This window comes from Artemia franciscana, chromosome 6, assembly GCF_032884065.1.
Source record: "Artemia franciscana chromosome 6, ASM3288406v1, whole genome shotgun sequence".
Taxonomy (NCBI): Eukaryota; Metazoa; Arthropoda; class Branchiopoda; order Anostraca; family Artemiidae; genus Artemia; species Artemia franciscana.
The window spans coordinates 4,361,088-4,373,093 of NC_088868.1; the positions used below are offsets into that span (position 1 = coordinate 4,361,088).

Below are 12,006 nucleotides of genomic sequence, written 5' to 3' on the forward strand. Positions count from 1 at the left end.
TTTTGTTTTTTTTTGTTTTGATTTTTTTGTTTTATTCGTTTTTTTTTACTCTATAGACTTTTATATTATAGGTCACTTTTTACCACACGTGTCTGGAACGCACTTGCAGGAAATTACGTCACTATTTGTTTCAAAGAATCCATCTACGAGTGGTTTCTCAAGCGAATGTGCATTGGAATCTGAAGGAAAAAGCTTAGGAAATCAGAAAACTGGTTTGAAAAGTTGCATGCAAAGTGGCAAGAATAGAAAATTGGGAAGATATCAAAGAACTCATAAAGAGAAAAAATCATTTAAGTGTGAGATATGTGACAAAATATTTTCTCAAAAACGGCATTTGAAACAGCACCAAAGGGTGCATTCAGGAGAAAAGTCTTTTAAATGCGCTGTATGTAAAAAACGCTTTTCTAAACAGGGCAATTTGAACAGACACCAAAGAGTTCATACCGGTGAGAAACCGTTTAAATGCGATGCATGTGACAAGACCTTTTCTCAACCTGTAAATTTGAAAACACATCAAAGAATGCATACGCGTGAAAAACCATTTAAGTGTAAAGTTTGTAATAAAACCTTTTCTTATTCATCGAATTTGAACCTGCACCAAAGAGTGCATTCGGGTGAGAAACCGTTTAAATGCGATGTATGTGACCAGACGTTTTCTTTTGCTGCAAATTTGAAAACACATCAAAGAATTCATACCGGTGAGAAACCGTTTAAGTGTGACGTATGTGACAAAATATTTTCTCAAAAGCAGCATTTGAAACAGCACCAAAGGGTACATTCAGGAGAAAAGCCTTTTAAATGCGATGTATGTAAAAAACGCTTTTCTGAACAGTGGTATTTGAACAGGCACCAAAGAGTTCATACCGGTGAGACACCGTTTAAATGCGATGTATGTGACAAGACGTTTTCTTGCGCTGCAATTTTGAACACACATCAAAATATTCATACCGGTGAGAAACCGTTTAAATGTGGTGTATGTAAAAAACGCTTTTCTGAACAGAGCTCTTTGAACAGGCACCAAAGAGTTCATACCGGTGAGAAATCGTTTAAATGCGATGTATGTGACAAGTCGTTTTCTCGCGCTGACAATTTGAAAACACATCAAAGAATTCATACTAGTGAGAAACCGTTTAAATTTGACGTATGTGACAAGACCTTTTCTCAACCTTCACATTTGAAAACACACCAAGGAATGCATACGGGTGAAAAACCATTCAAGTGTAATGTGTAAGAACACCTTTGCTCAGTCTTCGAATTTGAACCAACACCAAAGAGTGCATTCAGGTGAGAAACCGTTTAAATGCGATGTATGTGACAAGACGTTTTTTTGCGCTGCAAGTTTGAACACACATCAAAGAATTCATACTGGTGAGAAACCGTTTAAATGCGATGTATATAAAAATGCTTTTCTGAACGGGTCTCTTTGAACAGGCCTTTCATACCGGTGAGAAACCGGTGTTTTAGTTCAATACTCCCCCCAACATTCTTGAAAGGCTCACCTGAATACCCTTCGTCTTTTTGAAAAGCAGAGTTCAAACATGTATACCTTTCTCAATAACATATACTATGTGTAAACAACGAACGAATTGGCTTACTTATGGTCTTTGTCCTGAAGACAGTTGGGAGGTTGACATCCCTAGCACTAGACCTTTCAACAATGCTGAACAAAATAGCTCTCTTGAAATTTCGTTCTGATTTTTTTTGTGGAATTACAGGCTTGAGTGGGGGGGGGATCGATTTCCCTTCATTCACTTTTGACTCTTAAAAATACACTAAAACTTCTAATCAAATGAGCTCCATTCGATCCAAAGTTTATACAACTACCCGTTCCATAAAAACATTATATGCACTGGGCATAACTTACAACCTTTCCCCACTGGCTAGAGGGAGGGGGGCTAGCTGCTCTCCATCATGTTTGACTTTTAAAAGGGAACTATAACTATACATTTCAAATCAAATGAGCCTCTTTTAAAGTTCACACAATCACCCCTTCCATAAAAACCTTATATACCGCTTGGGCATAAATTACAACCCTTATCTTCTGACTCTAGGGGATTTTGTCCACCCTAAAGACCTTATTATATGATTTTTGGACTAATTTTGAACAAATGGCTATCTCAAAATTTTTGTCGGATGCATTTGTAGAAAATAAAACGTAGGGAGGGGTGCCCCCGATCAGTTTGACTCTCAAGAAGGGAACTAAACATCTGATTTCCAATTAAATGAGCCCCTTCTGGAGATTATACAGCCATTTTCCATAAAACCTTACTTGCCCTCGAGAATAACTTATCACTTTTACGCTTAGGGATTTGGGGGGGGGGGGGCTTTATCCCCTACGAAACAATTTTCAGACCTTTCAACTAAGTTGAACAATGTGGTTACCTTAAAATTTTAATTAGATGCGTTTCGGAAACTGCTGAGCTTGGGGGGCATGCTGCCCTCCAATCACTTTTGACTATTGAAAAAGGCCCTGTCAAATTCCGATCGAGTGAGCCTTTTTTTAAAGTTAATACGACAACAAATGGTAATATCAAAATTTCTACCAGATGAATTTTTTTAAAATACGAGGTGTGAGGGGGGGAATTTCCGCCCTTCGATCAAGTTGAATCTCAAAAAGGGTTCTAGAATGTGTAATTATCAATCCAGTGAGCCCCTCCGAAGTTAATACGACCACCCTTTCTATAAGAATCTTACCTAGATTCTAAACAGATCAGCCTAAAAAATAAATGTTTCGCACTAAGAACCTGCTGAAGGACTTTTTCTATAAAAATCTATTTCCCTTTATAAGCCCATCCCCTCTTCCTCTCATATCAAATAAAAACTTCAAGTCTACTTGATCCCTCAGTAACATAAAGTTTCAACTGGGATCCTTACGCCAGAAATGTAATCCTTCACCAAATTTTTAGATTGCAAACACGCCCTTTGGACATTGTGGATGCACATAGTGTTTTTTAACCCAATTTAGCTTTAATTTCAATATTAACTACCCAACATTTCCTGGAATTTTAAAATCTGTTTCCTTAGACGATCATAAGATATCGCATATTCGACTTTAAAGCAACGTGGAAGCACATAGTGTCTTTCAATTTAGTTAAAAACCCCTCAACCATCTGCGGAAGTTTCAATTTATATCTTTAGCCATTCTTGAGATATTACAAACATACTCCTTTAGCAACAAAGATACATACAGTGTAGGAATGTGGTTCAATATCCCCACAGCTCTTTGAAAGTTTCAACTTAAACTTTTAGCCGTTTTTAAGATATTGCTGGTCCACTTTTGACAACCAGAATGTACATAGTGCCTTTTCATTTTGTTACAAAATGAAACTGCCCTCAACCTTCCTTGAATTCTGTAACTTAATGCCATTATCTGTTCCATAAAAAACTTCACTTTAAGACGCTTAGCCGTTTCTAGGAATTCGTTGATATACCCTTCCAAACCCTGGATACACAACATGCCTTTTGGTCCAAGTCGCTATCCCCTAAAAATTTCAACCCAATATCATTATTTGCTCCTGAGATATTGCAGATGTCTCTTTTGACAAACTGGATGCACATATTTTCTTTTGATTTACTTTGACATTCGCTTCAATTTTCTCTATAATCTTCAGCTCAATGCTCTTAGCCATTCATGAGATACAACCAAGCTAACCCAAATGCAATTAGAGCTTTTTAAGTTAGTTCAGTATCCCACTTAACATGCTGTGAAAAATTTTAACTTATTGTCATTAGCTATTTTTGAGTATTTGCAGATTGACCCTTTGCGCTTAGTATCTTGTGATTTAGTTTAACAGCCTGTCCCATGATATTCCTGAAAGTTCTTACCTAATTTACGCAGTAAATTAAGTACTTAATTAATTGATACATGTATTTGATACCCACACTGACACATTTGATGTATTGTAGATCCTACCTTTTGACAACTTGGCTGTATATGGTGTCCTTACATTAATATTAGTATCTCCTGAAAATTTTAACATAATACACTCAGCCGTTCCTAAGATGTGGAAAATACCCCTTTTTGACAATCTCGATGCACATTATGATTTTGTTTTGCATGCCATGAAGATTTCAACTTCATACCCTTAACTGTTCTTGGTTATTGCAGAAATGCCGTTTTTACAACATCAAAGGTCAAAGTATCGTCTGGTTTAGTTCAACATTCCCCTAAGCATACGTTGGAAGTTTCCACTTAGTGTTCCTATTCGTTCTTTTTTTTTCGAATCATTCGTATCTTTTGAGTCACATGAACATCCCTCTTAGTATTTCCTGAAACTTTCAAGTTATAACCTACCAATCTTAAGACGCTGAAAATACGCCCATTTAACGACCTGGATGCAGGTTTTTCATTGAATTTTTTTAGCGTTATTTGCAACACTCCTTGAAAGTTTGGACATGGTGTCTTTTGAATTACTTTTCTACCCTCCTCAACGTTTCCTGGAAGTTTCAACTCTATACCGTCAGCCGTTCTTGAAATATGGCAGATACGCCCTTTTGATAATTCAGATTGCGCCTTTCTGTCCTAGATTTAAACTTAATACCCTAAGCCGTCCCTGAAATGTCAGTTACTCCTATGAAATTACTGAGTCTTACCATTTCAAGCGACTCAAAATGGGATTATCATACTAACCTATTTTGAAACTCGTAAATACATCATTTCCCCTCCTTAAAAAATTAAAAATATCCTAAATCGCATTACTTGAGAGTTCACCATTCATTTTTATGCCCAAACCTTGACTACGCCTGTCCGGTTTGGCATCCCGGTATTTCCAATTTGTCAGAAAGGATGGAGGCAGTCCACAAAAAGTGCCTAAGAATTATTTTCAATGAAGGTTAAGTCCTTTATGTCTCTTTTCGTCGGAAAGCCAATCAAGTCATCCTCAAAGAAAGGAGAACAACATTTTCTTTGCATTTTACCAACAACGCCCTCCCTAACCTTCGGAGAAATTCCTTTTTCCCTGATTACTTTTTTTCCCTTCGGCCTTGCCTCCCTTGGTCTGTTTCAACAAAATTCTTCTTGTTACCCCCAATCGTATTGTCCGCTAAATGATATAGAAGAACTTTTGTCCCGTCTATAGTAAACATATTAAATAAGTGAGTCTCTCCTTTTTTACCTTACAATTATTTATTGTTTATTCGCAAATGTTTAGCTTCCGTTTTAGTTTATTTTTACTAAATTGTGTTTGGTAGTTTTAATCACGAGATTAAATTGTCCTTGTGTGTTTTTTATTCAGTTTAACGCTTTTTAATTCGGCGAGTTTTCACATATTATTTTCAAAATTTTGATAAATTTTCTTCTGACTTATGGTTGCTTTTTTTGTGCCCTTTGTCTGTAAGGTGTGAATCTGATCCGCCTGGGCTTGTAGCAATTTTTCAGAACTAGAATCTTATCTCTCATGTTACAGGCAAATCCCGTGCATTCACATTGTTTCTTTCAGTTTAGGATCAGAGAATGCTATCCCCCCTAAGCTTCCCTATCGGGTATTTCATTAATACCATTCCAATATGTGTCACATACACTATAAAAAAACAATGGGGAATTTGCATAGTCTATGGCTCTTGTCCCTGAGGCTTTAAAGGATCTTGCCAACCCTGGAGGTGTAGCTACGGGCTCTTACGATTAACTTGAACAAAAAGGTAATTTAAAAGTTATGTTTGAATGTTTTTGGGAGTTGTGGGAGGGCATTTGTGAAAACTGGGTTGGGGCTGGTTCCTCTCTTGTTACTTTGACTTTTAAAAAGGGGCCTACAACTGTCCATTTTCGGCCAAGTGATATCCTTCTAAGATCTTACAACAGTCACTGGTGGGGAGTGGGCTGAGGAAAAATTGAACCAACACATTGAAGTCATACCATTCTTTACCTAGTCAGTGCTATTTCAGTGCCTATGGTAGTCTTAGGAGTGTTAGCCTTCTCTACATTCTTATGAATTTTATTTTCCATCAGATTGAAGGACCTGACTATTGGTCTTTGGTGCCAAATTCCCAAAGCAAAATATTTGAAAAGAAAAAATGTTATGTTTTGATCGGTTGGCCAGACGTTTTCAAACTGAATAAAAACAAGATTTTCTTACGGTTTTTTTAATTTATAAAGACGATAAAGTCCAAGTCATTTTAGTCTAGATTTTAGCATTGCAGATTAATAGAAAATCTCTTTTTAAACCTGTTTGTAGCTAAGAGGGGCTAATTTCCAGCGAAAGAACTCTAAAAGAAATTTGATCTTAGATTCAGAAACAATAAATTGAGGTTTTTCCTCCTCTCTTCCTTGCTGATTTTTCTACCTGAAAACTCCCCATCTAAGCCCATGACACCATTGATATTTTATATGCTAGAAATTTCCCACAGTTAGTAGTTATTTGTAGGGTCTTTTTCTTATCAAATCTTTAGGCAGGTGAATCCAAAAGCATTAAATAAGTTAATAATAATAATACCATAAAATGATTATAAAAAATTATACCATAAAAGCCAAAATTATTTGAATTCGCTGTGCGTATTTCCTTTATAATTTGAACTCAATATTTATGAGTGAATATAGCTAACTGATATATTTTAATATATATAAGTTAATTAACCTCTTCAGTTATAAAATAAAAAGAATATTAGCTTTCCATCTTTTCTTTGACAAGAAAAGAAAGCATGTACTACTGAGTGGCTTCAACCAATCACTCTTGTAGAAAGCAGAAAGTAATATGTTTCGAATTGTTTTGCTTAATTATGTTACCAGAGTAATAGTTTGATTTGGATCTTTTTTGTGCTGTATTACCAGTTTTAGTTTACTTGGAGAAAGTGAAAAAGGGCGGAAAACTTTTAATTTCAAAACAAAGTTGGAACCCAGGTTGGCTTGATGAATTGAAAACTCGAATAGCTCTATCAGAGGGTAATAGATAATTTTGGCGTGATGTCAGAAGGACTGACTAAAGTTATTCTCGCAAGTTGTATCTTTTTGAAGCTGAAATAATTTTTAAATCAGTATTGTGTATTTTTAAGAAACGTGACCATTCCAAGACCACCTAAAATTTGTTTTTAAAATAATAAAACCTTCTTAAAAGAAAAACTTTAGGACAATGAATAAAAAAATTGAGTCTGAAAACGAGTATTTTCCCACTGATTTACTAATTTACCACTTTTTACGAGCTATTATTATTATGGATTTCTGTTGAGTTTGCTGTTTTATTTTCTCTCTTCTTGGCTAAGGCACAGGAATCGTATCGAAAGTACTTGGTAAACAGTGAAAGTTGAAGCCAGGCTACAAAGTTGGAGCTTTCCTTATGTCCCTTTTTTATAGTTAAAAAGGAATTTTCCCTATGCATGAAAAACAAACTTAATTTTAGAATCATTTTGTAATAAAAATGCTGCATCCTTTAGTGCTAAGCACATTTTGGCCTTTTTAAGTCATAACAGTAGAGTTGTACTACAATAAGTTGCAGGAATCTGTGTCTGAAGTTTGACTCCCTAAAGTTTTGTTAATTTCTGCTCCTTTACGATTTTGTTACTACTTCATTTTTTTTCTTAAATACTTTCGTGGAAATTATTTTTTAATTTTATTTTCATTTTTTTAAATCGACATGTTGCCACCGTTATGCCTAATATTCGTATCTGGAAATTCAATACTTGAAAACGGAAATTCAAATAATTGCCAAAAAACGTTTGCTGAATGTTATTCAATAAAATGATCAAATGAGAAAACATCTATTCAGTTAAACTTCGGTCCTGCGGATTTATATATATTTTTGCTGATCTTGTCTTCGAGAACAGTGTTCCAAACTGTTTTTAGGAATGGTCCTAATGGTCTAATGGTGCCAAAATATGTTAGTGCACTCTTACTGTAGCTATCAAATAATTGTAGAACAAGTGGCCACGTTGATCAGATGGTAAGTAGAGAAATAAGGTGGACATGGAATGTTGAGAATCAGTTTGAGAAATATAAAGCATTTGAGAAACTAAATGACATTCAGCTGATGGAGATGTCTTTTGACGATATGCGGGGGAAGTTCTAGGGCTATAACGGGGTGTTGGCTAGATAAGTAAGTTGTTTTAGTTAGACGGTAAATCAAGATAACCCACTGTCATATGTCACAGTACTTATCTTTCTATTTCACTCTCTATGTTTAGCAGGAAAAAAAACAAAAAGGGATTTACTTTAGTTAGAGGCTAATTAGACGTTTAATAAAGTGAACCAGCATAGTATAGAATGAATAACATTGGCTAAGGGAACATTTGCATACAATTCAGTGATAAAAAATTTGGTGTAGTTGAAGTTTTTATATTCCTCAAATTTATGGGAATGAGAACACTTAATTCTTGGTAAATATATCACTGTTAATATCATTGCCTTGCCAATATTTAGAACATACCCCTCAATGCCTTTTTTATGCTATTTACGAATATCATAATCGTTTCTGTCGCAAATTTAAGCACTTTTTAACCTAACCTAACTATAAATAATTTTGGCACTGAGAAAATGTAGTATTATTTTGTCGAAAACAACCGAAAAAATGGCGCTAACAAAACATAGTATTGTTTTGTCTAAAACAACCGATAACTCATACTTTAATTTAAAATTCGCCATTTTTTAAGAGCTCAAAAAATACTTACATTTGAATTTGCAATAGAAACGATTATTATATTGTAAATGAGGATAAAAAGGCATCAAGTGGTATGTTCACTTTATTGGTAAGTAAAAGTAAGTAAGTAAGACGTCACTAGATCTTTAAGGTCCAGACCGGCGGTGCTGATCTCGGTTTCATGGCCCATCAGCCAAGAAGTACAATGGGGGGCTGGGGGCCAACCATCTCGTGCTTTATTGGTTAGTCAATAATATGAACAATGATATATTTCCCCAATTCTTTTTTCAGGTTTGTAGAACGAAACAATAGTTTTGAAGGCTGAAAGTTTTGCATTTTTCTTAAACTGCACTTTTAGCAAATTTTCGCTAGAAAACTGCTCTTGGTTCCATTTTTGGGAATGCTTTAATTAAGAGTTCCCGCACAGCTTAGATACCAATACATTTATGAAAACTCCTATATTGCCCATGAGAAGCTTTTGGTACAGAGCTCTTGACTTGGCGCCTCCTCCAAGCCCACGCTCTGACACGTAGATTGTACTACAAGACCATAGGCGGGAATGCAATTTTTGTTTTGTTGTATAAACAGCTTAGATACCAATAGCCTACCAGTTTCCTGTTACCAATTAGATAGCAATACCACTTTCCTGTTTCCAGCCACTAGTATCGCTACCGCTCACTGTGAAAAAAATCGAGTTTTCATAACTGTATATTGGTATCTAAGCTGTGAATTCCCGCAGCATATTTAAAACTATAACACGCGTATATGCTCTGAGTTTGATTTGCTTCGAATAGCCTTTGGTTTGTTTTTCGTCTTCTTAAATAGATTCAAGTATGTTAAAAATTAAAATATTAAATGGTCTATTATATGAAGCCATAATATAAGCCCATCAGTGAATTTACAGTATAGCCAAGAAAGAAACAAAGACCATAGCCTGCCATGGAATTTTCCTTTCTAAACATAAAAATCACCAGTTACAGTTGTATCCCAGACCCTTCCCAACCAGGGTCAGGTGTCCCTGAACTAAACTGTATTACAAAAGTACAATTTTGTAGGGATGCACTGTTTTATGCCTTATCCATCTTCACTTTTTTCTTTCTGCCAAATAAAGACAGTTAAAAACAAAAATAGGCTAATACTCTTCATGTAACCCATGACTAAATTATTAGCCCCCTCAACTGTGTAAAACTCTATCTAAGGGGGTTTTATCTGTCTAAGAGGGTAGGCTTTGTTGTGTTTGGTAGGCTTGTTAAAGTTCTAAGTAATGTATCTAAAGACTCAATGACCCCTTGGGAGGTATTTTGAAATTGAAGAATGTGTTGTAAGCCTTCCTTAAACTTATGATGATTGCTGTACTATCTGTGAACAATAGCCTACTAGGCCTAATTTTAGCTTGCTCACAGGCCATCAAGGGTGTAATTGGTGGAAAAGGGATTTATTCCTACATTTTGGAATAGAGAGTTAAGAAAATCAACACCCAAATCAAATATGATTTTTTTTTTTTTTTTAATCTTTGTGTTGAGCAATTTTGTGAAGCTAATAAACAAGTTTTACAAAGCATAGGCTACTGTTTGCCAGGGCTGGTATTGGGCCTGACTAGAGTTTCTTTTCTGGGGCAGCCCTATATATATATATATATATATATATATATATATATATATATATATATATATATATATATATATATATATATATAAGTCAAACCAATTCATTTAGAATTTGTGGTGATGATAATGCAATTTGACCATGAAAGAAGCAATCTCCAAAGGAATTATCTTTGTTTTCTACTCTTTCTTTGGGAAAATGGAGAGGTTCACAGTGAATAAAAGCAGAGCTGAAGGGTCCCAATGGCATATATGTTGTGTATACTGAGTTTGTGGCATTTATTTAGGCATGTTGCTCTTTTTTTTTTACTTAGAGTGGTTTACTTTGTTACTAGAGAGGGGTCTGAAACAATCATGTGTCTGTCCTAAGTTGAAAATCAGTTTATTTGTGTCTCAGACATGTTGTCTGATTTTGCTCTCTGGTTGAAGTCAGTGAGGAAAGTACCATTATCAGCATATTCAATGCTAGGAATGCTAATATTGCTGAAAAAACATTAGTGATTCCAGACATATTCGGCAATTTTCCATGTATTCATATGCTACTTCAGGTATTCTTATTGTAGGTTCTCTTTAGCTCAACTATTTTTACTGGGATACCCTTTTTGACTCAAGTTTGCCACAGCAAGGGCCATAGTATTTTCCTTTGTCTTCTTTCTTTAATGTGGGGAATATATTCTGAAGGACATGTTCAGCATCCCAACCTGTGCCATGTGGGTTTAAAGGGCTTCAACAGGTGTTGGGCTTACCTCATAAATTTTTGCTGCCAAGGAGTCCTTGTTTGGGTTGTCAGGGCTCGAAATTAGTCCTTAGAAGTCACTTATTGTCCCTTTTTATGCCAAAACTCCCTGAAAGTCCCAATTTGGGAGTATGGTATATTTGAAAAATGAAGCATGATCTATTTGAAAGACCCTCTTTAGATAATATTGCTTCTCCACAAATGTGGTTGCACTAGTCTCTTGGCTATGTTGTTGCAGTTCAGAAAGAAGCAAAAAAATCAGTGGGAACTTCGTCTGTTGCCAAAGTATCTATTAATTGTTGTAAAATCAATAAACTAATTGCAGGATGAGTGAGAGGAGTACCATTCATGAAATGTTCAGATGTCAAAATTGTAATGTTTTTCCTGGTGTGTTTCAGCCTGCTTGTCTTTCAGGTCTCCCAAGTATATTTAGGAAAGACAATGAGTAACTGAAAGCTTTGTTGTTCAGCTGGCTAACTAGAGCAGGCAGGAGTGGCAGAAAAATAAACAGATGGTGTTGGATTGGTGATGATGAATTTTCTTTTTACTACAAAATATGCAGGAATTATTTTAGTTGCCACAAAGACTTTTACGCCATGAATCAGCCTGCTTTGTTGGATGCGCACTAGAAACAGGTTGCAGTTTATGTCCATTGTCTTTTATCCATTCTTTAATCCATTGTATTTACGATTATTCAGTTCTGCTAGGCAACAGTCCTCATTAGAAGAGCCATCAGCTTGCAATGGAAGCAAAACTCTTGAGGTGTTTCACTACAAAGATATTGCATTCTAAGTATACATCATATGAGTACTCAAGTCCTTGCAACCGTCTGTGTCTGCAGCTTAAAGTGACAGAATCATTTATGTCTTTGAAGCCATATTCTTTGATAAGCTACTGCCCAGGATGTTGATGAGTGTGAAGAAAGTTATGTACATAATAACTGATGCACTTCATCCACACTGTAAACAGAATCTTTTGAAGGGCATATGTGAAGCTTACTTTGTTTTTGAGCATGAAAAAATATTACAAACAGTGAAGCTAAAAGAGAGCCTATAGAGTGTGCTTTATCAGATCAGTCTTTTGCACTCTTTATCAGATCAGGTTT

General features: G+C 35.5%; 2 protein-coding genes across 8 annotated transcripts in view; both read left to right on the forward strand.

Moving 5' to 3' along the window:
* Nucleotides 1–5,305, forward strand: part of LOC136027932 (zinc finger protein 235-like) — a 56,844-nt gene extending 51,539 nt beyond the window's left edge. For all 4 annotated transcript variants that reach the window (XM_065705386.1, XM_065705389.1, XM_065705385.1 and 1 more), the window contains one exon: nucleotides 72–5,305. In XM_065705386.1, coding sequence (XP_065561458.1) covers nucleotides 72–1,231 — 1,160 coding nt within the window. In that variant the 3' untranslated portion in view covers nucleotides 1,232–5,305. The remainder of the gene's footprint in view (nucleotides 1–71) is intronic.
* LOC136027933 (E3 ubiquitin-protein ligase DTX4-like) overlaps nucleotides 1–12,006 on the forward strand; it is a 161,156-nt gene that overhangs the window by 76,776 nt on the left and 72,374 nt on the right. For 2 of the 4 annotated variants that reach the window (XM_065705390.1, XM_065705396.1), the window contains exon 1: nucleotides 9,284–9,361. The exons of 1 other annotated variant lie outside the window; for it this stretch is intronic. The gene's annotated coding sequence lies outside the window, so the exon portion shown is untranslated. Of the gene's footprint in view, nucleotides 1–9,283; nucleotides 9,393–12,006 lie in introns of those variants that run through there. One more of the 4 variants, XM_065705391.1, reaches the window with a different exon arrangement.